Source organism: Ambystoma mexicanum, chromosome 5p, assembly GCF_040938575.1.
Source record: "Ambystoma mexicanum isolate Mex_15411 chromosome 5p, UKY_AmexF1_1, whole genome shotgun sequence".
Lineage (NCBI taxonomy): Eukaryota > Metazoa > Chordata > Amphibia > Caudata > Ambystomatidae > Ambystoma > Ambystoma mexicanum.
In genome coordinates, this window is record NC_090930.1 from 408,662,661 (window position 1) to 408,685,821 (window position 23,161).

The 23,161-nt window shown below is 43.6% G+C and overlaps 1 protein-coding gene across 3 annotated transcripts in view; it reads right to left on the reverse strand.

The window, feature by feature from the left end:
• The window catches only part of MCF2 (MCF.2 cell line derived transforming sequence), a 1,935,885-nt gene that overhangs the window by 1,070,540 nt on the left and 842,184 nt on the right, over positions 1–23,161 (reverse strand). For all 3 annotated transcript variants that reach the window (XM_069612795.1, XM_069612794.1, XM_069612796.1), the window contains 2 exons: positions 22,674–22,788; positions 5,548–5,667 (listed from right to left, as the gene is read on the reverse strand). In XM_069612795.1, coding sequence (XP_069468896.1) covers positions 5,548–5,667; positions 22,674–22,788 — 235 coding nt within the window. The remainder of the gene's footprint in view (positions 1–5,547; positions 5,668–22,673; positions 22,789–23,161) is intronic.

Sequence of the window (23,161 nt, forward strand, 5' to 3'; positions counted from 1 at the left end):
GGGGACATTCAAGGGTTCCCGCCAAAGGCAAAACATACACTCATGCCTCCCCCTACCAGAATGGTAGAAGAAGGGCTAACAAAGAACAACCACGCTAGTAATGGCAAAAAAAAGAAAACAAATTTAGGAAGTAGAAACCATCATTGAATTGCAGCAGGCATGCAGATTTATAATAACGTCATGGCAGCCCTTTCAATCTCCAAGGCCGCCTTATATGAAGCTGTATGAAAATATAAGTGACAGTCTAAAAGACAATAATGCTCTATTGGCGCTAATGCTAACTAAATTGTCAGCACAAGAAATAACTTCAGTAAATCTTGATGCCAAACTCAATCAAGAAGCAGAATATTCTTTAAAATGGATGCAGAAAACATGTGAAAGTAGAGATTGTGATACAAGGAGAGAGGATAGTAAAGATGTCATTAACTGCGGTGAGAAAAGAGTGTTCCCTGTTTTGGGGAGGTGTAGTGGTGCAACCGAAAATCTAAAAGAAAGTGATTCTATAAATGGAGGAAATAAATATACAATAGTAGAAATTACTCAAGGAAGGAATGTGGCTATCAGCCTACAGCAAGGAGGAACATCCACGCAAGGAAGCATGGAGACAGAGTCAAGGAACTCAAACGAGGCTAATAAAATAAAACCTGTTGAAGACATCAAGAACAGAAAAGTGACACCTTCGACAGGAAATATTAATGAGGAGAAAATAGATTCACAAAAGGGAGTGTCGGGTAAACTGACAAAAATTATGGACAAGGACGACCTGTTCCCAGTATTTGGAGTAACCCAAGGGCACTTATTGTTCAAAATAAATCAGACTATCACAATAAAAAGTGTAGAGTCTGAAAAGAGAACAGTAAATGTAACCTCCCAAAAAGAAGTAGAGAAATCACAAAATATTAAAGGAACCTAACGGAACCGAAACACAGGGGCAAAGTCTTTTTTTAGAAACATAAATACAAAGATAGATGCTCCGAGGGTGGAAAACAAAAACAGTAAGATATCTCCAACAGCTAGTAATGCAAATAGAAGAGAGTGAAGAGGACAAAGATTCCGAGCCAGGAAATTGCTCTCAGGACTTGATTGAAGATGTGTCTTTCTACATTAATGAAGTTGAACAGGCTTCTGTAGTAAGTCAAGTGGTCCGAGGCAACGGGAACCCGAGTACAGGTCAATTTCAAAATGCTCGACTGGTGGAGATGGTGAGAAATAACGGCTCCCAAGATCATCGGTCGAGGAAATCAAAGAGGATGAAAATGACTTCCTAACACTGGATCAAAAAAGATTGCAAATGGATCGACAAAGTGAAAAAAAAACAGAGCGACCAAATGAAAAGAGATTATTGCCAAAAAAATCATCTGGAACCCCAAAATGCCAGGGGAGAGTAACAGAAAAAATAACAGCAGAAGAAACGATTTTAAACAAAACAAGACAATGAGAGCAGATGACTTAAAAATATTAGTTGAGAATATCTTACCTGATAATGACGAGTTTAATCTGAATAGACAGAATATCATGCAGTTACTGCAGTGTGTGCCCCGTTTTAGGTCAATAACTTCTGAGGACATTGCAGTCATGGAATATGTAGATGAAGATCGGATTGACCGTGTGATACTGCACTTGACGAACAAAGACACAAAACGCTGTTGCTCAAGGAAGCGAAGGAACTCAAGAAAAGAGGATATGAATTGAGAGACCTCCAAATAGATATCGTAATGGCGTCAAAAGTAAAGAAGATGACACAAGCATCAATTAGGGGGGAGGGTGAAGAATTTTTACAACACAAAAGGCCCAAGGATCAAAAAATAAATAAAGAGTATTTTAAAATAATGGTGAAAAACAACACAATGACCAATAATCAAACCTCAAAAAAGAGTTAAGGAGGGATAATGAACACTAGCAAGGATTGGTCGTGCGTAGCAAATTCACTAGCACCGAAGGACAAACAGAAGTAGCATGATGTGAAATCCCAAATAAGCCAGGACATAGTAATCTCCTGGAACACAAGGGGCTTCAACCACTTAATGACTAAAGAAAATCACCATCTAAATAATGCCACCCAAATATGTCTGCAAGAAACATGGTTAAGTGACATACCGACAAGCAGAATTTTTGATCTACATATGATTAAGCCATAAAGGGACCGCAGGTGCGGCCGTCAGCTGGTCTATTGACATTGGTAAAAAAAGGAAAGTGATACCGAATAACAAAGAAGGGAAACCCAAACAAATACATAAAGTGGCTATTACTTGAAAATATTGAGATAGATGATGAGAAGGTAACAACAACACTAGTGATCAATGTCTATTGGAACCACGTGGGAATAACGGCAGACAGGTTATTACCAATAATCACAGACTTAGTAAGAACTAATACAGCCGATAATACCAACTTGGACATACTAATCTGTGGTGATCTAGACTTAAGATGCTTGAAAGTCAATGAGCATCCACAGGTCGACGAATTAAGCATGGGCTCATCTAATGCAGCAAGATGGACACAAATGGCTTATGAGAACAACTTATTAATGTTGAATGGCCAAACAAAGGGAGACATGCCTGGTGTAGCAACTTGGTCTAATGGAGTGGTGGAGTCCACGATTAATTATATGTGGATCTCACCTTCAATGCTGCATAAAATAAAAAGCTTTAGAATCATTGACCAAGATGATAGCGACCATAAAATACTGGAAGCAACTTTTTGGCTGGTACAATGAAAAGTGAAAATAATGGTAAACTTGGGGTTGCAAAATCTTAATCTGAATCCAGCAGGAAACCGGTTGCGTCTGACCACCAAAGACATCACGAAGATAAGCGATAAACTTATAGAATCAAATAAACAACTGGAATATGAAACCCTGTTTACAGTACATCTGATAAGAAAAACTGGCCCAAAACAAGACGCGATGATTCCTCAGCACCAGTACAGCGTTGAATAAGTGGTGAGAAGGAAACAACTGAGGCGAGAAATAAGACAGTTGAAAAAAATAAAATAAAAAAGTCCATAATGCGAATGCCATAGTTCAAGCTCAACAACGCTATAAAAACTGGCTCAGAGAATTCAAATTTAGGAGACTACAAGACCAAGGGGAGCTTACGTTGAGGTCTCTTCAGAATGCAACAACGAGAGACGCATGGAAGATCATTAATGAATGTACCCTAAATCAACAACAAAGACTGATTAGTGGGGTTGCGGAACAAGACTGGATTGCACACTACACTCAAGTGTTCAAAGCATATGAAGATGATTTGGTACAGTATGAAGACGACACAAAGACACCTTGGAAGGGTATGATGGAGAAAAAAGATCTACTAGACACAATAAAAAAACTAAATAGCTCCTCTGCTGCTGCACCGACAGTCTTTCAAACATTAATCTGAAAAAAGATCAAAAAAACTGGGCTGTACTGATTAATAACATATTTAAACAGGTAACAGTGCAAAAGAAAATTCCAGGAGTGTGGACTAAAAGCATTACAGTTCCGATCTACAAAAAAGGGAATCGGGACGAGCCGAAGAATTATCGCCCCATATCCCTTTTATCAACAATTGGGAAGATCTTTGCTGCAGAACTTCAGCGGAACCTGATAAGTTGGGCAGACAAAAACAACATCAATGATCCCAGACAAACGGGTTTTAGTAAGAGAACGAGTACGGACTTGAATCTTTTCATATTGACAATGCTCAGAACAAATGCACAAAAATCTAATAGAGAAGTACACCTTGCATTCATTGACCTCAGTCAAGCTTTCTATATGGTACATAGAAGAAAACTATGGGATAAATTGTTAAAGTGCAAGTGCCCTAAAGATCTTATGAACCCAATAAGAGCACTATACCAAAACACAACACCACAAATTCGACTTGACAACAAAGGAACACTGACTACAGAAGTTGCAAAAACAAAAAGGAGTGAAACAAGGATGTCCGCTGGCAGCTACACTTTTTAAACTTTACATAGCGGATCTTCCCATGATAACAACAAATACAAGGCATTTCCCTCCAAAGTTTAATGAACAGAGGGGTACCAATAATTTGCTATGCTGATGACATAGTACTACTGGGTGAAACAAGAATTGGGTTGCAGCGGCTGTTAACTTGCAGGCATATATGACATCTAACAACATGGTTATAAATAATGACAAATCCAAGATTGTCACAATTGGAGGACGTAAAAAACTTTTAATAAAATAATTTAAATGGCAAATCGGAGGCGAACAATTGGATATAGTTTCCGAGATTCGATACCTAGGAATAAGGTATAACACCTCCAGTATCGAAAGTAAATGGGAAGAAGAGTTGCTTACAAAAGTAAAGATGCTAAACTCACAGGGCAGCATTATAAATGGAAGATTTGGGAAATTTTCCCTTGCTCCTGTGAGAATGTTTTACTCTCTGAAAGTTGTTCCTTAACTAACTTATGGAGGTGAGGCAGGGGTGAACTTAATCCATAACAACTGGCCAAAACTAGAAAGCATTTTTTGGAAGTCCATACTCAAACTGCCAAAAAATATTCCAATAGTTGCAATAAGAGCGGAACTATGTTTGGAATCTATGGAAGCAAAGATGAAATGGAACTCCCTTTGTGTTCTGAGGAAAATGAGTGAAGAAAAACCTGCAGAAGGCTACAGAATACTGGTGGAAAATGGGAAAGGAAAAAATGCTGATCTCCTAAACACCTGGAAACATGAATGGTTAAAAGCGCTTTTAGATTTGATTACATCTCTGAATGAGTTAATATCTAACCCAAATCGAGTGAAGGAGCTGACTGGATCGCGACAAGAGAGTCCAAAATGGGACTCAAAAATAGTGAAAATATGGCAAAGGAACACCAGAAAAGAAATGTGATGCCCGATTACCTACTTAAATTCCTCCCTAGTTTCCATAGAGAAAGATTGATGAAAATCAGGTTGGATGTTTATCCAACTGACGAATACAAGAACCAGACAGGCAAAAGAGGCGTCATCAATGGAAATTGTAGATTTTGCCACAAAATAAATCAAATGGAAACAGCTTTTGACCTGCTATTAGAATGCAGTGCAGAAGACAAAACGAGACAACAAATGTTGAGTACATATACGGCATCAGCCGGAGGAAAACGCATTGAGGAATGGTGGGACTTTTTTCTACAAGGACAGAACCACAAATTCACATGCCAGGGTATAAACTTCCTAGAGAGGATTCTCCAAAACAAGCAGACTAGCATGGAGGCAACCATCAATGATGAACTGAATATCGGAACAGGGAATTCGTGAGATAAATGTGAACACTTTGTGGTATCTTGGGAATGGGGCATTTTAACGGTTGGAAATGTGGTAAAGGTTTACAAATGTAAAACAAAAATGTCACTTAAATTAAATTTAAAAAAATACCATGCAACAGTGAGGTAAGCATTCAAAAAGTTTAATATATTTCCTAGAAGTTGACAGCACTCAACGTTTGGTATTGCTGTCGCACTGCTCACTTAGGTCTAAAGAAGATAAATTGATTATTGTTAGGTGTTATTGGAAAGAAGTGTTTACCTTCCAATTAACCAAAAAGGGCTTACCTGCAAATTTTCATCTAAAGTACCCAGGTCTGCAAGACGCTGTTTTACCACTGAAAGGCTGTCTCCAGTATCTGGCAGATCCACTTGCTGTGCCATTAAACAGTCGGTAGATTTCTTTACCTGCAGCAACAAAAACACACAAAAACTCACATTAGTTGAATATGCAATATCTCTACTACTATGAAATCAAAATCACAAAAATGCATACGAAAAATAAATGTAATAACATTTTCGCAAAGGAGCAAACAATCATAAATCAGCAAAGTAGAGCAGACTTTGAAGTATAGAAAAACAATTCATAATTGTGATTTTCTCTAAAGTTTCTAAATTGGATATTTGGTGCACTGACAAGTTTGCAAAACTATTTTGTTTGATAATGTCACTAGCAAATGTAACCAAAATGGAGTCTTTAACTCTGTGTTTAAGCTGCTTAATTTCATAAAAAGAATACTGACAACACTCGGATTAAAGTATGTTTATATTTATGTTTCTATTGCTTTATATCTATTTCAAAGGCATTGGGGCTCATTACGAGTCCGGCGGTAGCTGTGCTGGTAAAACCGGCAGGCTGCCGCTGGACCTGTAGTGAATTATCGGCGGCGGACTTGCCAGAATTACTAGGGCATTACAGCCCCGGTGGTCTTGTAAATCCAGGGCTGGCAATTCTGTAAATCCCCATTCCCGTGGAATGCCATAGGACTCCACAGGAATGCGGACCGCGGAAACTCCAACACCATGTCGTAATGGTGCTGGTGTTTCCGTGCATCTCTGCTGGTGGGTTCCATTCCTCCCGCCAGGCCAGACCTGGCAGTCAGGACGGCACCTGCCCGCGGAACTTGTAGTTTGCCAGTCCGGAAAAAACGGTGCTGGTATGGTTCTACCAGCACCGTTAATTCCAGACCGGCAAACTTGTAATGACAACCATTATGTAACCTTTAAACCACACACAAAGAAACTACATGGAACGTATGAGAGTGGACTTCTGAGTCTGTAGCAAAGCAAATGCTAAAGGACAAGTATCATAGAAGGGGGAAGCATGGCCATTGTTGGATCCAAGAAAACAGCCCGATCCTGCAAACATAGTGGTTCTTATTCCACTGCCCTTAGTCTTTTTATGGTGGTGCCCCATTTGCGTCAAGTATGCTGTATAACTTCCTCATACACCTGGGGCATGGCATTAATCATCCTCCTCCTCCTACTCCTACTCCTCCTGCTCCTCCACTGCCTGTCCTCGTGTTTCCACTGATTCTGCTCCAGCTCATACAACTGCACTCCAGCGTGCAGCACCTTCAGGTCCACGGCTACAACTATGAGTGGCAGCATGGTTGTGTTGGGCAGTGTGTCTGGTGTGGGTGTGGTCCATTTGTGCTGTTTCTGTGCTTATTGGGTGCACCTGTTTCCTGTTTTTCCCCACCGATTTGCACCTGCTCTGTGGTGCTGGTGTTTCTGGCATGAATTTGGCAGTTGTACCAGCATTTTTTTAGGGAAAATCGGTTGTTATAATGACGCCGTATTTCCATGGTGCCGGTGTTTCCAGCAAGTGTCCCAACAGTTGCTGCAACTACCGTTGGCTTTGCTAGCGGCAACAGTGGCACAGTGTGCAATGTTACCGGTATCAGTGTTACCGGCGATACAACTCGGAATTCTAGGGTCCTGAAAGAGTGCTGGTAAATCGAGCGGCACACTTGTAATGACCCCCCATAGACACAGTGTTGGTGAACTAGAGATTAGAATACTCGCATAGAACAAGAGGGATGGATTCAATCCTCACCACCAATGATTACCTATTTTTCTAAATTATATTGTATTAATGTAATGTTATTGTTGTTATTAAAAGATTATTCATTTGGCAAATGTTTAGGCATTGATTTTGAAAGGTTTGGTCCCCGTTTTCCAGAATGGTGTTTTTTCAACTTTGTGTTGTGAACTACCTATTTTCACATGCAGACTACTTGGATATTCTACAGACTTTAGTTTATAGTTCAGTTATACAATGACACATTTCTGTTAATGTTCTGTTGGAATTCGATGTCATTTATTTTATTCTTGGGACGTCCTACTCTTAGTTCTGTATCTGCCAACTGTATGCATCCCTAATAATTTCATTGAATGGTTTGCATTTGAGGATACCCATTGTTAATATTCATGAGATACATTAGCATACAATGATTCAAAATGTATGCAAATATGTTCTCATGAATATTAATGAGGCCTGGAGTTGGACAACCCTACTCTAAAAGTTGTGACCATACTATCAGTCAAAGTTGCTGCTGATCTTGTCGTTTTTTACTAGGTTACCGGATGAACCCTATGTCACCGGGAATATGTCCAGCTCCTGTACTCTAGTTTCCTCGGCAACTGCATAGTGGGAGTTGTATTATTGGCTCCCATCAATTAAATGCACTGGACTTCAGTAAATTCAAAGCCCAGGATTGGAATATGGTGTCCCCGACAGAGTATGTTAATGGCTCATAAGATACTGTATACCATCTGTTTTCTGAAGCATAGCTCCTGCTCACATACTCTTCTGGTACCCTAGGAAGATGGCAAGGGCACATGAATGTAATTTCGGTACTATGTGATGACTGCGACCCCCATAATTGCGATGGCTAAGAATTGTGACTGTTTTATCCCCTTTACAGCACATAAAGATTTGGGGGGTGACCCCCTGCACCGCCTTATATTACTATTATATCATATACCCCCCACATATATATGTGGTGTAAGGGGGTCTAAAAAACGTAAATTGGAATTTCGGCCGTCGCAATTATGAGGGCGACATTTTGGGCCATTACCTGTAATTTCACCACATGTCAGAGTTGGGTCAACAATGGATGGCACAAGCCCATTTACTTTCATTTTGTGCTACTCTCGCAAACTCTTTCAGTGATGTTACATTTTAAGGACCTTCATTCCAATGTCTTACATGACACAAGTAAGTACCCCAATTGACAGACAAATTGGACAGTACATGTAAAGATATATAGATTTACAGATGAGGGTCTAGAAACTCTGGCGACTGTGAAGACCTTCATTCCTCTCCTAAAGCCAAATCTTTCATTTAATCCTTATGATATACCTTTGGGGAACATGATTAAGGAAGGAAATGAACAAGGTATTAATATTGCCATGGGAAAAGCTGATTTTTACATTGTGGACTTTAAGTCCACAGTCCCCAAAGTACTTCGGGACGAAGCAGAGAGCTGCAGCGGGATGCAACTGCAAAGTGCAGTTTATTAGTGGAGAGGACTCACACTTGAGGGAGACTGGGAGGCATAAAAGGCCCCCTCAGGTGCAGGCCATAATAAAGGAGAAGAGTAGCAGTAGGAGGTGGAGTACTTGTGAACTCCCCAAGCTGCAGCAGAAGCAGAATCTGGTGGAAAAAGGAGACACCGACCACTGTCGAGTGTCGAACAGTTGCCGGTCATGATAGGGTCTTTTCCTCTAGAAGCCTTAAATGCCGAGGCTGCACAGTGGGAAGCGTAAACTTTAAAATCTTTCCCCCGAAGCAAGGCTGTCTCTGGTGACATTCGAGCATCAGAGCGCCTCTGGAATAGAGAAAGCTCCTTTTTTCAAGCGGCGCGGATGGCAGAAGGCTGAAGGAGGCAGGTAGACGGACCGCAAGAAGCAGCAGAAGCAGAGGCCCTGGAGGCAGTGAGGCAGTGCTAGGGAGAATTCTCCAAATGTGCTAATTTCCGTTACCTTATGAGATCCCCAGCAACTTTGCTGGATTGCTAGGATTTGATTTTTTACCTGGGAAGAGTGAGCCTTTTTTCCCACTCTCCCATGTATTTTGTGTGTGTTTTACTTTTGTGTTCTTTGGTTATGGAGTTTTTAAAGAACTCCAGTGGCATCATCTTTTTCAATGTGTGTCACACAGCACCTTCAGTACAGTGGCACAGGGGTGTCTTTTCAGACTCCCCAAAGGTTTAAATATCTTCCCTGAGAATGACTACTGTCTCACAGGGCATGTAAAGTTAAATTGACTTTACTAGTCTCTTTAAATTTACTGGCCCAGCACACCCTATCTTACTATAGAGTGCTGGAGGGGTTGCTTAGCTTCCCCTGAGTCAAAACACTAATGTAACAGTAAAATGTTACCTTTTCCTATTTTAAATGGCTGATGGCAGTGGTTTAGATCAACTACCGTGATTTTTCACGACCGCTAACAACGGTAGCTCAAAAAAAGGGGTAGCCATGTTTTTCAATATGGCGCCCCAGACCTAGCTGTAAAAACAGACTCCGGTCATCTTTTTTCGCCATTTCTTTTAGGAAAAGTCCTTCTTGTGTTTGTCTCTGCGCGCCAAACCAGGTTTGGTCCCTTTGTTCGTGCCCTTTGGTGGTCTTCTGTGCTGAAGCCCTCCTCTGATGCCAGAGTGTCTCGGGTGGACAGGATGTGAGGGAGGTGCCCGAAACTCCCTGTGCTTAGTCTCCTAGGAGACCTGAATGCACTCTGGTGTGATTGGCCGGTTGGCTGTCCGGCAAGGACAGCCACCCTGCTGGGTGAGTGCAGGCAGGCTGAATGAATGGGGGGGGGGAGCTGTTTAAAAGCAGGTTGGGACTTAGAAAGCAAAGTCGACCACTGGAACGAAAGAACCGAAGAGGAAAGGAAGGAAGAGGACTGCTGCAAGTCCTGGACGGCCGGTGAAGTACCGCTGCAGGTCCGAATTGCCTGAAACTCCGAGGACAGAGAAGCCCTTCAAGGTTAACTTCTTCCCTTGAGTTTGGTGAGAACAACCAACTCCCAAGCCACCTGGACACCGTCCTATTCTGGTTGAATATTTTTCAGAGTGCTGTTGAAAACCGGATAACCAGAAGGAAGGAAACCAAGGGGACTTTAAGGCACTCACACTCTCACTTTAAACTGACGTCGCTACAGCTTTTGGCCTCTTCCCTGGGCAGTGCAGGAACCTCTAGACATCCTCCTTATCCCCACGACTGAAGCTCAGGAACAGCGAGATCTGCTTGAACTGCCAGGAACAACTGACTCAGCTACAGCTTTCTTCATTTAAAAAGATACTGTGCAAACGCAGGCCGGGAATCTTTTCGGCCATCGAGAAAGTGTGTGAAACTTTCCTCAACTACGAAGGCTCATCCTTCCCTAAACATTCGTTAAACTTTTTGCCTAGCCAAATCCTTTAAAAATCTGTGGCAAAGACTTAACCGTTACATACCAGAACTGTTCTATCCTATACAAGAGACTCTGAACCATTGACTTTGGCCCAGGCCTATTGAGGAGAATTGCTGGTTGTATTTAACTTGATCCCTTTGCCCTGCCTATGAATGTATTTGGGCTGCCTATTCTTATAACCTTGTCTTTTCCTCCCTTTTCTAAGTATCTAAAGTGCCATTTTGCTCATACTTCATTTTTGAGCTAAGCTTGTTTAGTTACTTACTGGTTGGATTTTTGGGGTGTATTAGTGTGTGATATTGAGCTGCTTGTGCTAGTGTAATGTTTTATAAATTATTGAGTAAATAAATGTATATTTTTTTAATGAGTAAGTGTTTACTTGAATGACTATTGATTTGACCTTTGTGTAACTTGTTCTACTGCTCACTTAAACTCTTGAGATAAGCCATCACTACCATTTTACTGTGTAGTACAGGCTTGTACCAACGGTGAAATTGTGCTTACACTTGTAGTCTGTCATGATTCCTGCCCCTCATGTCCCCAGCCCTCCAAGATGTCAGGCTGGAGCCAGGCCACGATCACCTACATGGCCCTCAATGGTCTCTCCATCCCTCCAAAGACCCACTTGGAGTCAGACTTGGCGCTTGTGGCACCAGACTCACTCACTCCCATAGGATAACATTGGGGATTGGACTTGTAGTGCATTGATGGGGACAAGATGGATGCCCCCACATATTTCGGTTCCCAGAACTGCATGTGCAGTCTAGTCTTTTGGGTGTGGTTCAGCCCAGAGACACCTGGGATACCCAGAGACTATTTAAGCCACGCCCAGGCTGAGAAACATGCTTTGTGTTTTCTGCACCTGCAGCGTGACACTCACTGTGTTCGGATCGGTCTCCAGTAGGCCTGCATCTTTTTCTGCGCTCAGCTCCTGCAAGAACAAGAACACCGTTAGGAACAGCCTCACCTTGTGGCGCTTCTGCCCATCATTCATCCCTTCTTCTGTTCTGCAGGCATCTTCGGCGGTGTCATTCCCATCCCGGCACGCCGCTTCCTAAGGAAAAGGGAAAAGAACAGAAAAAAGGCATTAGTAAGCATTCAGTAAATCTTCGCTTATTTTTAAAGACTGTACGAGCTTCAAACGCTTACCTGAATCCCAGCTGCTCTGGGGGAACTCTGTCTCCGGAACTTCTCATCCATCTGCAAGAGGGAAAAGACACCCCAGGTTAGTGTGGAAACATCTAGAGGCGGCGCATACCACACTTACTCACCGCATTTCTTCTGCATTACCGGCATCCACGCTGAAAACGTCGCGGCACCTAATAGACACAGAAAAATAACTCAGTTCAATACAAATACGAAATGGTTGCATCGCGCATCACGCTCTCACTCACCTTCAGCGCTACTCATCTCAGCAGCACGTCGCCATCCCCGGACGCCGGCCATCATCCAAGGAAGGAAAGGAATGAAGTTAGAGAACTGTTCAAAAGACTCATTATACTTACCTGTCGGACTCTTGCCAGTGAAGTAACCAGGCAGCAATGAGCCTGCATCAATCAACGCGCCCCTGCGCTGAAAGCAGGACAGAGAGCACACTTTCCAAGAAAACAAGGTGAGCTGTGGATCAAAGGGAAGGGTTGGACCCCGGGGAAGAAGGGGTTCAAGCACACATGGACAATAGGGAGTTAAACTCTACCAATCCTGTGTTTCAGGCCCAGTCTCCAGTCGAGTAGACTCCAAGGAAGGGTTCAAGGTCATAAGCGGTCAGAACAGGCTGAGTGACGTCCCCGTGGATACCAGGTGAGCGTTACAGAACACAAATCCTCACATCAAAATCCACTTGGGCGTCATGGAAACATCAGAAACCGACCAATAAGCCCACATGTTGGGGCAGCTACGTTCCGAAGTACATGCAGCCAGGCAGGAGACCAACACCCTGAGGAGAGAGCTGATAGTAGCCAAAGAACGCACTGATGATTTAAGACAGCAACTTCTCCAGTCACAAGCAGGGCATGCACCATTGCCGGGAAGCGTGCCCTCGATGCCAGCACCATCAGCCAATCCTGTTCAGATAACCCTTCCTGGGGCAGTTCCCTTGGCCCCGCCTGAACGATTTACAGGGGATCCCAAGAGGTTTGCAACGTTTATGAACCAGTTCCCCCTACACTTCCTTTGTAGACCAGGGGCCTTTCCGAATGACCAATCACAGGTCGCTTTTGTGCTATCTTATCTGAGTGGTAGCGCCGCGGACTGGTCTGTACCCTTTGTGGCCCAAGACAATCCTTTGCTGCATGACTTCAGGGGCTTTCAGCAGGAGATGGAAAAGCTGTAAACCCGTCGTACTCATGGGCAGGCATTAGACAACTAACTTCTGTCCCTACGTCAAGGGAATCAAGACCTATTAACATACATAGCCAAGTTCAATAGACTCATAGTTGAAGCAGAATGGCCAGTGGAGAAGAGAACCATGTTATTTCATCGGGGGTTGCGTTTCGGGGGGAGCTCAAGGATGTTCTCGCACAAGTAGTGAACCCCCCGAAAGACTGCTCAGAATTCATTGACCTTGTTGTTCAACTGGATCATAGGTTGCAGGACCGAAGAGCAGATGGAACCAGACCTGACCCTCGCCCTATGTATGTGTGTTCAAAGGACAATATTGCCTGCACAACGGAAGGTTCAGGAGAACCAATGCAAATCGGGGGGTGTGTCAGATCCCCCTTGACTAAAGCAGAAAGGGATAAAAGGAGATAGCAGCAGTTATGTCTGTACTGTGGAAAATCAGGTCATTTCCTTAAAGAGTGCCCTGTGAAGTCACAGAGGAGGACGGTAGGGGCCACAGACAAGGAAAATAACATCAAGGAATCGGAAAACTCCCCAGCCTGGCAAGTGTAGGGGTCCACTTGTCAAGCGAAGAAAGGGAACTACAGACCTCCCATTTTGCACTATCTGTGGTCTTGATCAATCACCAACAACCATCTCGGATGCACGCAGTAAGAGTGTACATTGACAGTGGAGCCGTTGGCAATTACATCAACCAGGATCTTGCGGCAAAGATGGGGCTTCCGTTACGCCCTAAATCAACCACCGACACTGTTACCACTGTCAACGGCACGGAAATAGCTTCTGGTCCAGTATCCCAATGCACTGCAGCTTTAACCCTTCTGTGCCAGGATGGACACCAATAATCTATCGTTTTCAACCTCATTAAAGCACCACAGTTCCGGTTGATTTTGGGAATGCCATGGTTGGTAGTTTACAATCCTCTAATAGGTTGGCGAGCAAAAGAATTGGCCTTTCCCGAGACTTGCACCCACACATGTTATCGCCAAGAGAAACAACCAATAGACACCAGAACCTCCAAGCTTGCGACTGTGGGAATCGGCACCCTACCAAGTGAATACCAGGACTTTCAATATGTCTTTCAGAAAGAACAGGCTAATACCCTGCCACCGCATAGACCATAGGATTGCTAAATCAACCTGATACCCGGCGCACAAATCCCTTGTAGGCGAATTTACGCACTCACGGAACCAGAAAACCAGCACCTGAAGGCCTATCTTGACCAATACCTGGCCAACGGGTTCATCCGTCCCTCGAAGTCTCCAGCAGCCAGTCCTCTATTCTTCGTACCGAAAAAGGAGGGGGACTTGAGAACGTGCATCGACTATCGCGCACTGAACCAGATTACCGTAAAAAACCGCTACCCCCTGCCACTGATCCCTGAATTGCTTGATCAAGTCAAAGATGCCCAAATCTACACAAAACTAGACCTGAGGGGGGCATATCACCTTGTTTGCGTAAAACAGGGGGACAAATGGAAAATCGCTTTTCGCACCAAATACGGCTTGTACGAACATCAAGTAATGCCCTTTGGCCTTTGCAACGCGCCTGCAGCATTTCAATACTTCATGAACGATGTCCTACGGGAATTGAATGTCTGTGCTCTAGTGTACATCGACGATATTCTAGTATATTCTGCATCAAAGCAGGACCACGTTAAACATGTCCGATCCGTATTGGAGAAACTCCGCCAACACCAGCTCTACGCCAAGCTCGTAAAGTGCTCATTCCACGTGTCCGAGGTGGAATTCCTGGGCTTTATTCTCAGCCCAAATGGATGTACACAAGGTAGATGTTGTCCTGAACTGGCCATCCCCAAATTCATTCAAGGGGGTTCAAAGTATGCTGGGTTTTGCAAACTTCTACCGCCGGTTCATCCCAGGATTTTCGCAAATCGTGCATCCCATCACGTCATTGCTAAGGAAAAGCAACAAAAAGTTCCAGTGGACAACAGAAGCTGAGGAAGCTTTCCAGGAACTCAAAGCAAGATTCACATCTGCCCCAATCTTACGTCACCCTCGCCCTGATCTCCCATACCTGGTGGAAACGGATGCCTCATGCATGGCTATGGGAGCTGTCCTCTCACAAAAGGACCCCGAAATGGGCCAGTTACACCCTGTTGCCTTCTGGTTGCGTAAATTCACAAACCCTGAACTCAATTACGCTATCACAGACAAAGAACTCCTGGCCATTAAGTCAGCCTTTAAGGCATGGCGGCACTACCTCTTGGGTGCCAGACACACAATCACCGTAATAACTGACCACCGGAACCTCCAGTACCTAAAAACGGCAAAGGCCCAATCCTCACGACAACTACGTTGGGCTCTTTTTTTTGCTGAATAGGACTACGTGATTACATTTCGGCCAGGGGTGAAAAACGGGAAGGCCGATGCCCTTCCCCGTATGGAAGAGCAAGGGTATCAGACCACTGACCCAATAGCAATCATCGCGATTGACAAGCTCCTAGGAATCACAGCAACCATAACTCAGAAAGAATTACATGAAGAAATCCAAAACCTGATGAGTCCGGAGCAATTACAAGCATGGAGTGCACAAGGAGAACATTAAATGATAAAAGATCAGTTGCCCTACTTCACGAATCGTTTATTCTTACAAAACCAAGAACTACGAGAACAAGTCATGTCCGGTTATCATGATTCCTTGATCGAGGGCCACCCCCGAATCGCTAAAACCCTAGCCAAGGTAAAACGAAATTATTGGTTGCCAACGTGGCGTAAAGACATTATCCAATTCATCCTATCTTGTGGAGTGTGTGCTCAAAACAAGTCATCCAACCAGAACCCGGCTGGCCTATTACAACCATTGGAAATCCCACCAGCACCCTGGCACACGTTGTCCCTCGATTTTATTACTGACTTACCACCCAGTCAAGGGTTTAACACTATTCTTGTGGTCATGGACCTATTTTTAAAAATGGCACATTTCATTCATCTTAAGGGGCTCCCAAATGCTTCCACTCTGGCAAAGGTATTTCTTGAAGGCATCGTACGGCTCCATGGGTTTCCTTCAGTTGTAGTATCAGACCGATGTACTCAATTTGTATCTAACTTATGGAGAAAATGCTGCTCTATGGCCCAGATCAACATCCGGCTATCAACCAGTCACCATCCCCCAACGGATGGTCAAACTGAGAGGACAAATCAGACGCTTGAGCAGTATCTGCGATGCATGTTACACCAAGCTGAAGGAAGCTGGCTCAACCTATTATGGATAGCTGAATATGCTTATAATAATTCCCTACACACCAGCACTGGGCAGACACCCTTTTATACCATGTATGGCAGGCACCCACGTACTTCTGAGTTGGACATTCCTAGAACCCTGGACATGCCAGCAGTCAAAACCTTGCACACAACCATTTCTCAAACCTTCAAAAGGGCAGCTGAACACCTACTTCAAGCTAAGAATCGCCAAAAGAAGTTTGCTGATCAACACCGAGCAAAGGCCCCCCAACTACCAAGTGGGAGACAAAGTCTGGCTGGCATCTAGACACGTGTCCATTAAAGGAACCCGAACTTTCCGTCCAAGATACCTGGGTCCATTCACCGTCACCTCTGTGATAAATCCTGTGGTTGTCAGACTAGCTTTGCCGTCAAACATGCAGATTCATCCTGTGTTCCACGTGTCTCTCCTTAAACCTGTTCAACCTGGGACCCGGGTAGCAACGCCACCGCAGCCAGTACTAGTCGCCGGGGAGCTAGAATTTAAAGTCTAAGACATCCTGGATTCAAAGTATGTCAGATCCAAATTATACTACTTAGTAGACTGGAAGGGGTATGGTCCACAAGACAGGACAGGGGAGCCTTGTAAGTACATCCATGCACCTCGCTTGCTTAGACGATTTAATCGAAACCATCCAAACAAACCAGGACCAGACAGAAGAGCCACCTTGAGAAGGGCCTTGGGGGGGGGGGGAGTGCTTTCATAATTCCTGCCGCTCATGTCCCCAGCCCTCCAAGATGTCAGGCTGGAGCCAGGCCACAATCACCTACATGGCCCTCAAGGGCCTCTCCATCCCTCCAAAGACCCACTTGGAGTCAGACTTGGCGCTTGTGGCACCAGACTCACTCACTCCCATAGGATAACATTGGGAATTGGACTTGTAGTGCATTGATGGGGACAATATGGATGCCCCCACATATTTCGGTTCCCAGAACTGCATGTGCAGTCTAGTCTTTTGGGTGTGGTTCAGCCCAGAGACACCTGGGATACCCAGAGACTATTTAAGCCACGCCCTGGCTGAGAAACATGCGTTGTGTTTTCTGCACCTGCAGCGTGACACTCACCGCGTTCGGATCGGTCTCCAGTAGGCCTGCATCTTTCTTCTGCGCTTAGCTCCTGCAAGAACAAGAACACCATTAGGAACAGCCTTACCTTGCGGCCCTTCTGCCCATCATTCATCGCTTCTTCTGTTTTGCGGGCATTTTCGGCGGTGTCATTCCCATCCCGGCACGCCGCTTCCTAAGGAAAAGGGAAAAGAACAGAAAAAAGGCATTAGTAAGCATTCACGAAATCTTCGCTTATTTTTAAAGACTGTACGAGCTTCAAACGCTTACCCGAATCCCGGCCGCTCTGGGGGAACTCTGTCTCCAGAACTTCTCATCCATCTGCAAGAGGGAAAAGACACTCCAGGTTAGCGTGGAAACATCTAGAGGCGCCGCACACCGCATTTCTTCTTCATAACCGGCATCCACTGGGGGGTCTCAGAAGAATACACCCGGATGACCTGCCTCCGCTGGAAGTGAACTGGCACCCCACTACATTCCGCTATTTGGGAGTCAATATATATCACACCCCTGACCTCATGCATGAACACAACATGGCAGCAGCACTGCCCCCTCTACGCAGGTCAATAGGGTTCTGGTCTCGACTTCCCCCATCTATGATGGGAAGGGCGTCCATTATCAAAATGATTGTTCTCCTCAGATTTCTCTACGGATTCCAAAATGTGTTTTACTATATCAAAGCTCCCTTCTTCCGGCTACTAGAGACATTGCTCAAGGATTTCCTATGGGGGAAAGGCAGACACAAAATGGTGCTTTCCATGCTAACCCTCCCGTACCACCAAGGCGGCATTCAACTTCCTGATCTTGAGAAGTACTACTTGGCTGCCCAACTCAGCTTTGTAGCCAAGTGGCTAGCCGATGACATCACTCCTGAAACGGCATTACTACAACACTTAATCGCCCCAATCCGGCTGAATGAACTCATTTGGGCCCCCCAACATCTAGCAGGCGAGACCCCCTTCTTGGCCACCCTGGGGAAGCAAATATGGCACGGAACAAAGTCGTTCCTCCGCCTGAAGCATGCATATACCCCTGACATTCCGCTCCTTTCAGACTTATGCCAGACCAGCACGGATCTGGCAATCATTTGACTCTGGGAACGACTGGGAGTGTACACCTGGGGGGACCTATACAGAGAAGGCTCCTTCCGAGACTTTCCCTCCTTGCAACTAGAAGATGGCATACCCACTGGCCAATTCCTTTGGTATCTAAGGATCCGGAAAATAGCGCAGACCAATGGGGCGCTTGGCCCTAGGAACCTGAAACCAACCCCTTCATAACACTCCTATACAGTCTTGGAGATGGATGGAGACCAGTGTCTCAAATATACAGCCTTCTAAGGGTACCAAAGGGTACTGCAGGTGATTCTGCCTAACAGGCAGACAGAAGCATAAGCCAGACCCAGTGGGTTAAATAAGAGTTTGTGACACTGGAGCACTCCGTAATCGCTTGCTTGTCAAGTCTGGGTGCCTTAACATTAGAAACAATGCAAGCAGAGAGAAATTAAAAAATAAACTGAACTGACATAAAGCAGACAAATCATTACTTAGTAAACCAAGCTGACTTAAAAGGATAAAGTGGAATTATAAGAACTTAACCAGACCAAAAAGGGTGTGATTATATGTATGTGGGTCAGATTAAAGGGCAGCACCCAGAGGGGGGAATACTTTGAGAAATCAATACAAACAAATATTGCCAAGGCCAAAAGAGAACTGTAAAAAGGCAAGTTATAAAGAACAACCATTGCCAAACCCAGGAGGGGGCAAAAGAGAATCCAAATGTTTGTAAAATCTATCGCCCAAATTGAAAGAAGCTGATAAGAGGAACTGGCTTAAACCTACATTGCCAAAGAACTGTCAGAGTGATACAGAACAGGTGGCAGGAAGACTTCCCTTCTGATAGAAGGCATGCAGGAGGAGTGGAGCTTAACCTGCATTGCGTGGGGTCAATCACATGTGTGTACCAAATAGCACAAGTGTGTTTCTTGTTTTCCCAGAATCAATACTTGAAGTTGAAGTTGTGGAGCAGAACTGGGGAACGAAGAGTGGCAGGAGGGCTGCCCTTCTGATAAAAGGCATTTAGGAGGAGTGAGGCATAGCCTGCACTGTGTGTGGCAATCACAAGTGTGTAACAAACAGCACCAGTGCAGTTCTTGTTTTCCCTGAAGACATTCTTAAACTGGATGTTGTGAAGCAAGAAATATTGCTAATTTGTTGGAAGCTAACCTTTACCACATAAGTATTTGTAGTTAGTAGTTTATTATGGCCTGACAGGAGAGTAGACCAGGTCAGGGGACTTTGCAGCACTTTATTCTGTTGTAGCAAGAGAGTACACCAGAGCAGAGAACTTTGTAGTAGCAGGCATGGTAGGTGAGTGGACCAGGTGGACGTTGATGAAGTACTGTGGTGTGGTGGTGAAAAGTCATAAAGAAGTAGTGGTAGAACCACTACTATGTCTTTGTGAAGCATAACAGAATCACCCTGACAAACTTACATTGCTGAAGCAAGTGTTGTGTAAACTGCTGCAGAATTATTTAACATTGTCAAAGCAAGTATTTGGTTGCAGAATAATCCTGACAAAGATAATGCTAGTGATCCCAATGAACTAAGGAAGTGTGCTTGGTTCATGAGAAGAAGTTGTTTTGAGTTATTTGTGTCACAAGTGGAAAGAGGAAAAACCTTGTTGAACAGTTCTGAAGTATTGGACATTTTGTTGTCAATTTGGAATCAAAAGAACTACATTGGAACTTTGTCACAAGACATGATTTCCGTATTCTTTTGGAACTGTTGAATAGAACCCTGCGGAATCTGGGGGAAGAGAAATTCAACCAGAATATAAGGAGCGACAGTTATCATGATGCAAACCTAACTGTTATATTTGTTGGTTTTGAACTGCAATATGTTACCTTGTTGAGTTGTTGTATGTACATGTGAGGGACAGAAATCTTTGGTTAGAGTGTTTCCTTTAGTTTATTTTAGGCAGGGAAATCCTCGTCAGGGTAGGGATAGTGAGGCATTTATCCAACACTTTGAGTTAATAAAATGGCATCTTTTGAAAAATCTTCACAAAGTTGTCTGCCACTCATGTCGGACTCCTCGCAGTGCCCAGGATAAGTTACCTATGTATATGTGTAGCCACAGACTCAAAAGTACTTCTCGAAATAAACTATGCGGATGTCCTGGAATCTACTGAAGCAAAAATGTAAAAATGGATTAGGCTTCCTCTTTTAGTGATGGCCAAAATCTCCATCATTCAAAACAGCAATCTTTCTTAAGTGGCTTTACAGTTTGATCAATGTGCCAATAATAGTACCTAGTAATTACTTTACTAGATTGAGGATGTTATTTTGGAAATTAATATGGGCCAGCGAGGAATCTAGGGTGGCAAGGGAGACGCTGACTCTTCTCATCTCATTGATAAAGGTGGTTTGGGGATCCTGAACATGGACATACACTACCTCATTGCACAAGCTAGTCACATCATTCCATAGTAGTGAGTCTAACTGGGGTTATTTTAGGCTTCTACAACCTTCACGAACCTAATATGGTACAGGTGGCTGTCACCTCACTACGCAAGCTACTGAGAAAGATGGGGCATGCCCCCCATCGCTTGATATATATTGACAGATTCTGCCTCACGGAGCATCGTTTGATAGAGGTATAAAGAGAGAACTGGCCACACTTAGGTACGTTGAAATTCAAGATCTGTTCAGAGAGGGAAGGTTAATCACAATGGCAGAGTTTGCAGATTCTGGGGTACAATGATAATTCATTTGTTCTTGTATCAACAAATCTGAGGGGAGTTGTCCCAGCTTTTTCCCTCCTTCCTGAAGGCTCCCAAAAAAGACCATTCATTGACTTACCTTCTAATAGCCTCATTCGCACAGACATTATATTTCTTTATAAATTGTTAATACTACTATAAATATGTATGGAATATAAGTGTCTAATTCAATTCTATTCAATAATGTTAATCAAATATGCTGCTCGTGTTGTTCTGATAATGTGTATTGTTTGTTCTTTCTTTTTATGGAAATTGCATAAATGAAAGATTTTAAAAAGAAAGAAGCATGCTGGACAGCTTTAAATGCTCTGAGTCTGTGAGTGAACTGAAGGAAGCTTATAGAGCACAGCAACCCTGGACTCATGGGAGTGAAGTGCGCTAGGTTGGGCACCACTACTTTTACTTGGGATTTAAACACATGAATGAAATGAATGGTTATAAGTGTGGAGCACTGCAGAGAAAACGTCCCTGGTCCAAGGATCCCTAGTAAAGTCGCAATATATAGCCAGATGGCCTCCCTGAGTACTGCTTGCTCGCCAAATAGGTCAAAAAGACCCTTGTCTTTTACTATGCATCAACTGTTTTACATCTCATTTCCATAAGTATATCATGAGTGATATTACCACATTCATAATGGTGATGATTCAAAGATTTTAATACATATAAACATAAAAAGCGAGAAGAACAGAAATGTATAGAGCAAATGCATTTTGGACAGAGTGCATCTTCAGGGCTCTATCTTTATCAACTCTCACTGGGTGCATATATAGAACCATCAAACCAAAGTCAAGAAACAGGACAAGAAACCCGGAGTCAGTGGTGCACTACAATAATATTCTTAGAACTAGATGTTTCAATACATGTATGTAATTTTACTGAATAAAACTAGAAGTCGTGCATTAGATAAAATGCAAAATAGTCAATAAAATAGTCAATACAAAAGGACCAACGCTTGCCACCCTGAACCCTCTGGAGATGATCCCGCACCCTCATCTACTTTGGGGGACAGAGGAGGATGTACAATGCCAAGTATGAGGGTGAATATGAAATGTATTACACAAGCTTCCCATGTGTTCATCAACATAATGCTGGGCTAAAGTTAAACCCAGTTAGAAGACTCTGACAACCCATTTCACTTCATCAAGAACAAGAGTCTCAGCCCTGTGACCCAAATTACATAATTTTTCTAAGCACGCATTGCCATAAATATTGTTCATGAAAATATGTGCTACAGTGTATTGTCTTCCTGATAGCAAAACAACATTTGTGTTACTTTGTACGGGGCCTGGCTTAGCTTGAAATAAAAAAATAAGAAATCGTGGCACATTTTTAGAAAATCTATGATTTAAAATATATTTTCTAAAATTATGCAGCCATTATTTGATTGCTAAACTGGGACCTTTATCTGAATACATTTGTAGCAAGAAACACTGTACTGGGCATTTTCCCCATATCAAATAGTTCACATTTTAGAAAATCATGTGTTATTTTGCAAAGGCATGCAGCATGCATATCCAGATCTATACCGTTCCCTTCAATAAATCTGTGCCAAACAGGTACTGCACCTCTTGAAAATTTCGCTCGAACTTCCAAAGTTCTAAATACTGTTCCATTTTCAGTTGATGTTTTTCCCAGAATCCATCAAAAGCAGTTTCCATCTCATGTAACTGGGCAAGCAACCTTCATAAAAGAAAAGCAGAAACCTTTGTTGTCATAAACACAAAATAGTCTGACGTGTTATATAAACTAACAGGGTAATTCATAGAATTTCGCAGAAAAGTGTTGCAAGCAGCTGGTGCAGAGTGGCCGCGTGCGATTGTCTGCGCCAGGCACGTGCGCTAAAACCGATTTCCGCGCACAGCGTATTCATGGATTTTAGGCTCCCAAACCAGCCGTGGCGCAGAGTATCGCAGCGACCCTGCAGCAGCGCCAGTAACGCCCCCAAGAACGCCCTGGCGCAAGGAAAAGCCATCAAAATCGCTAAATCATCGCAAAGGGCTGCGCTAACCCTGGACCAGTTTACAGGGCTGCCAAACAAGGAACGCAAAGCGGG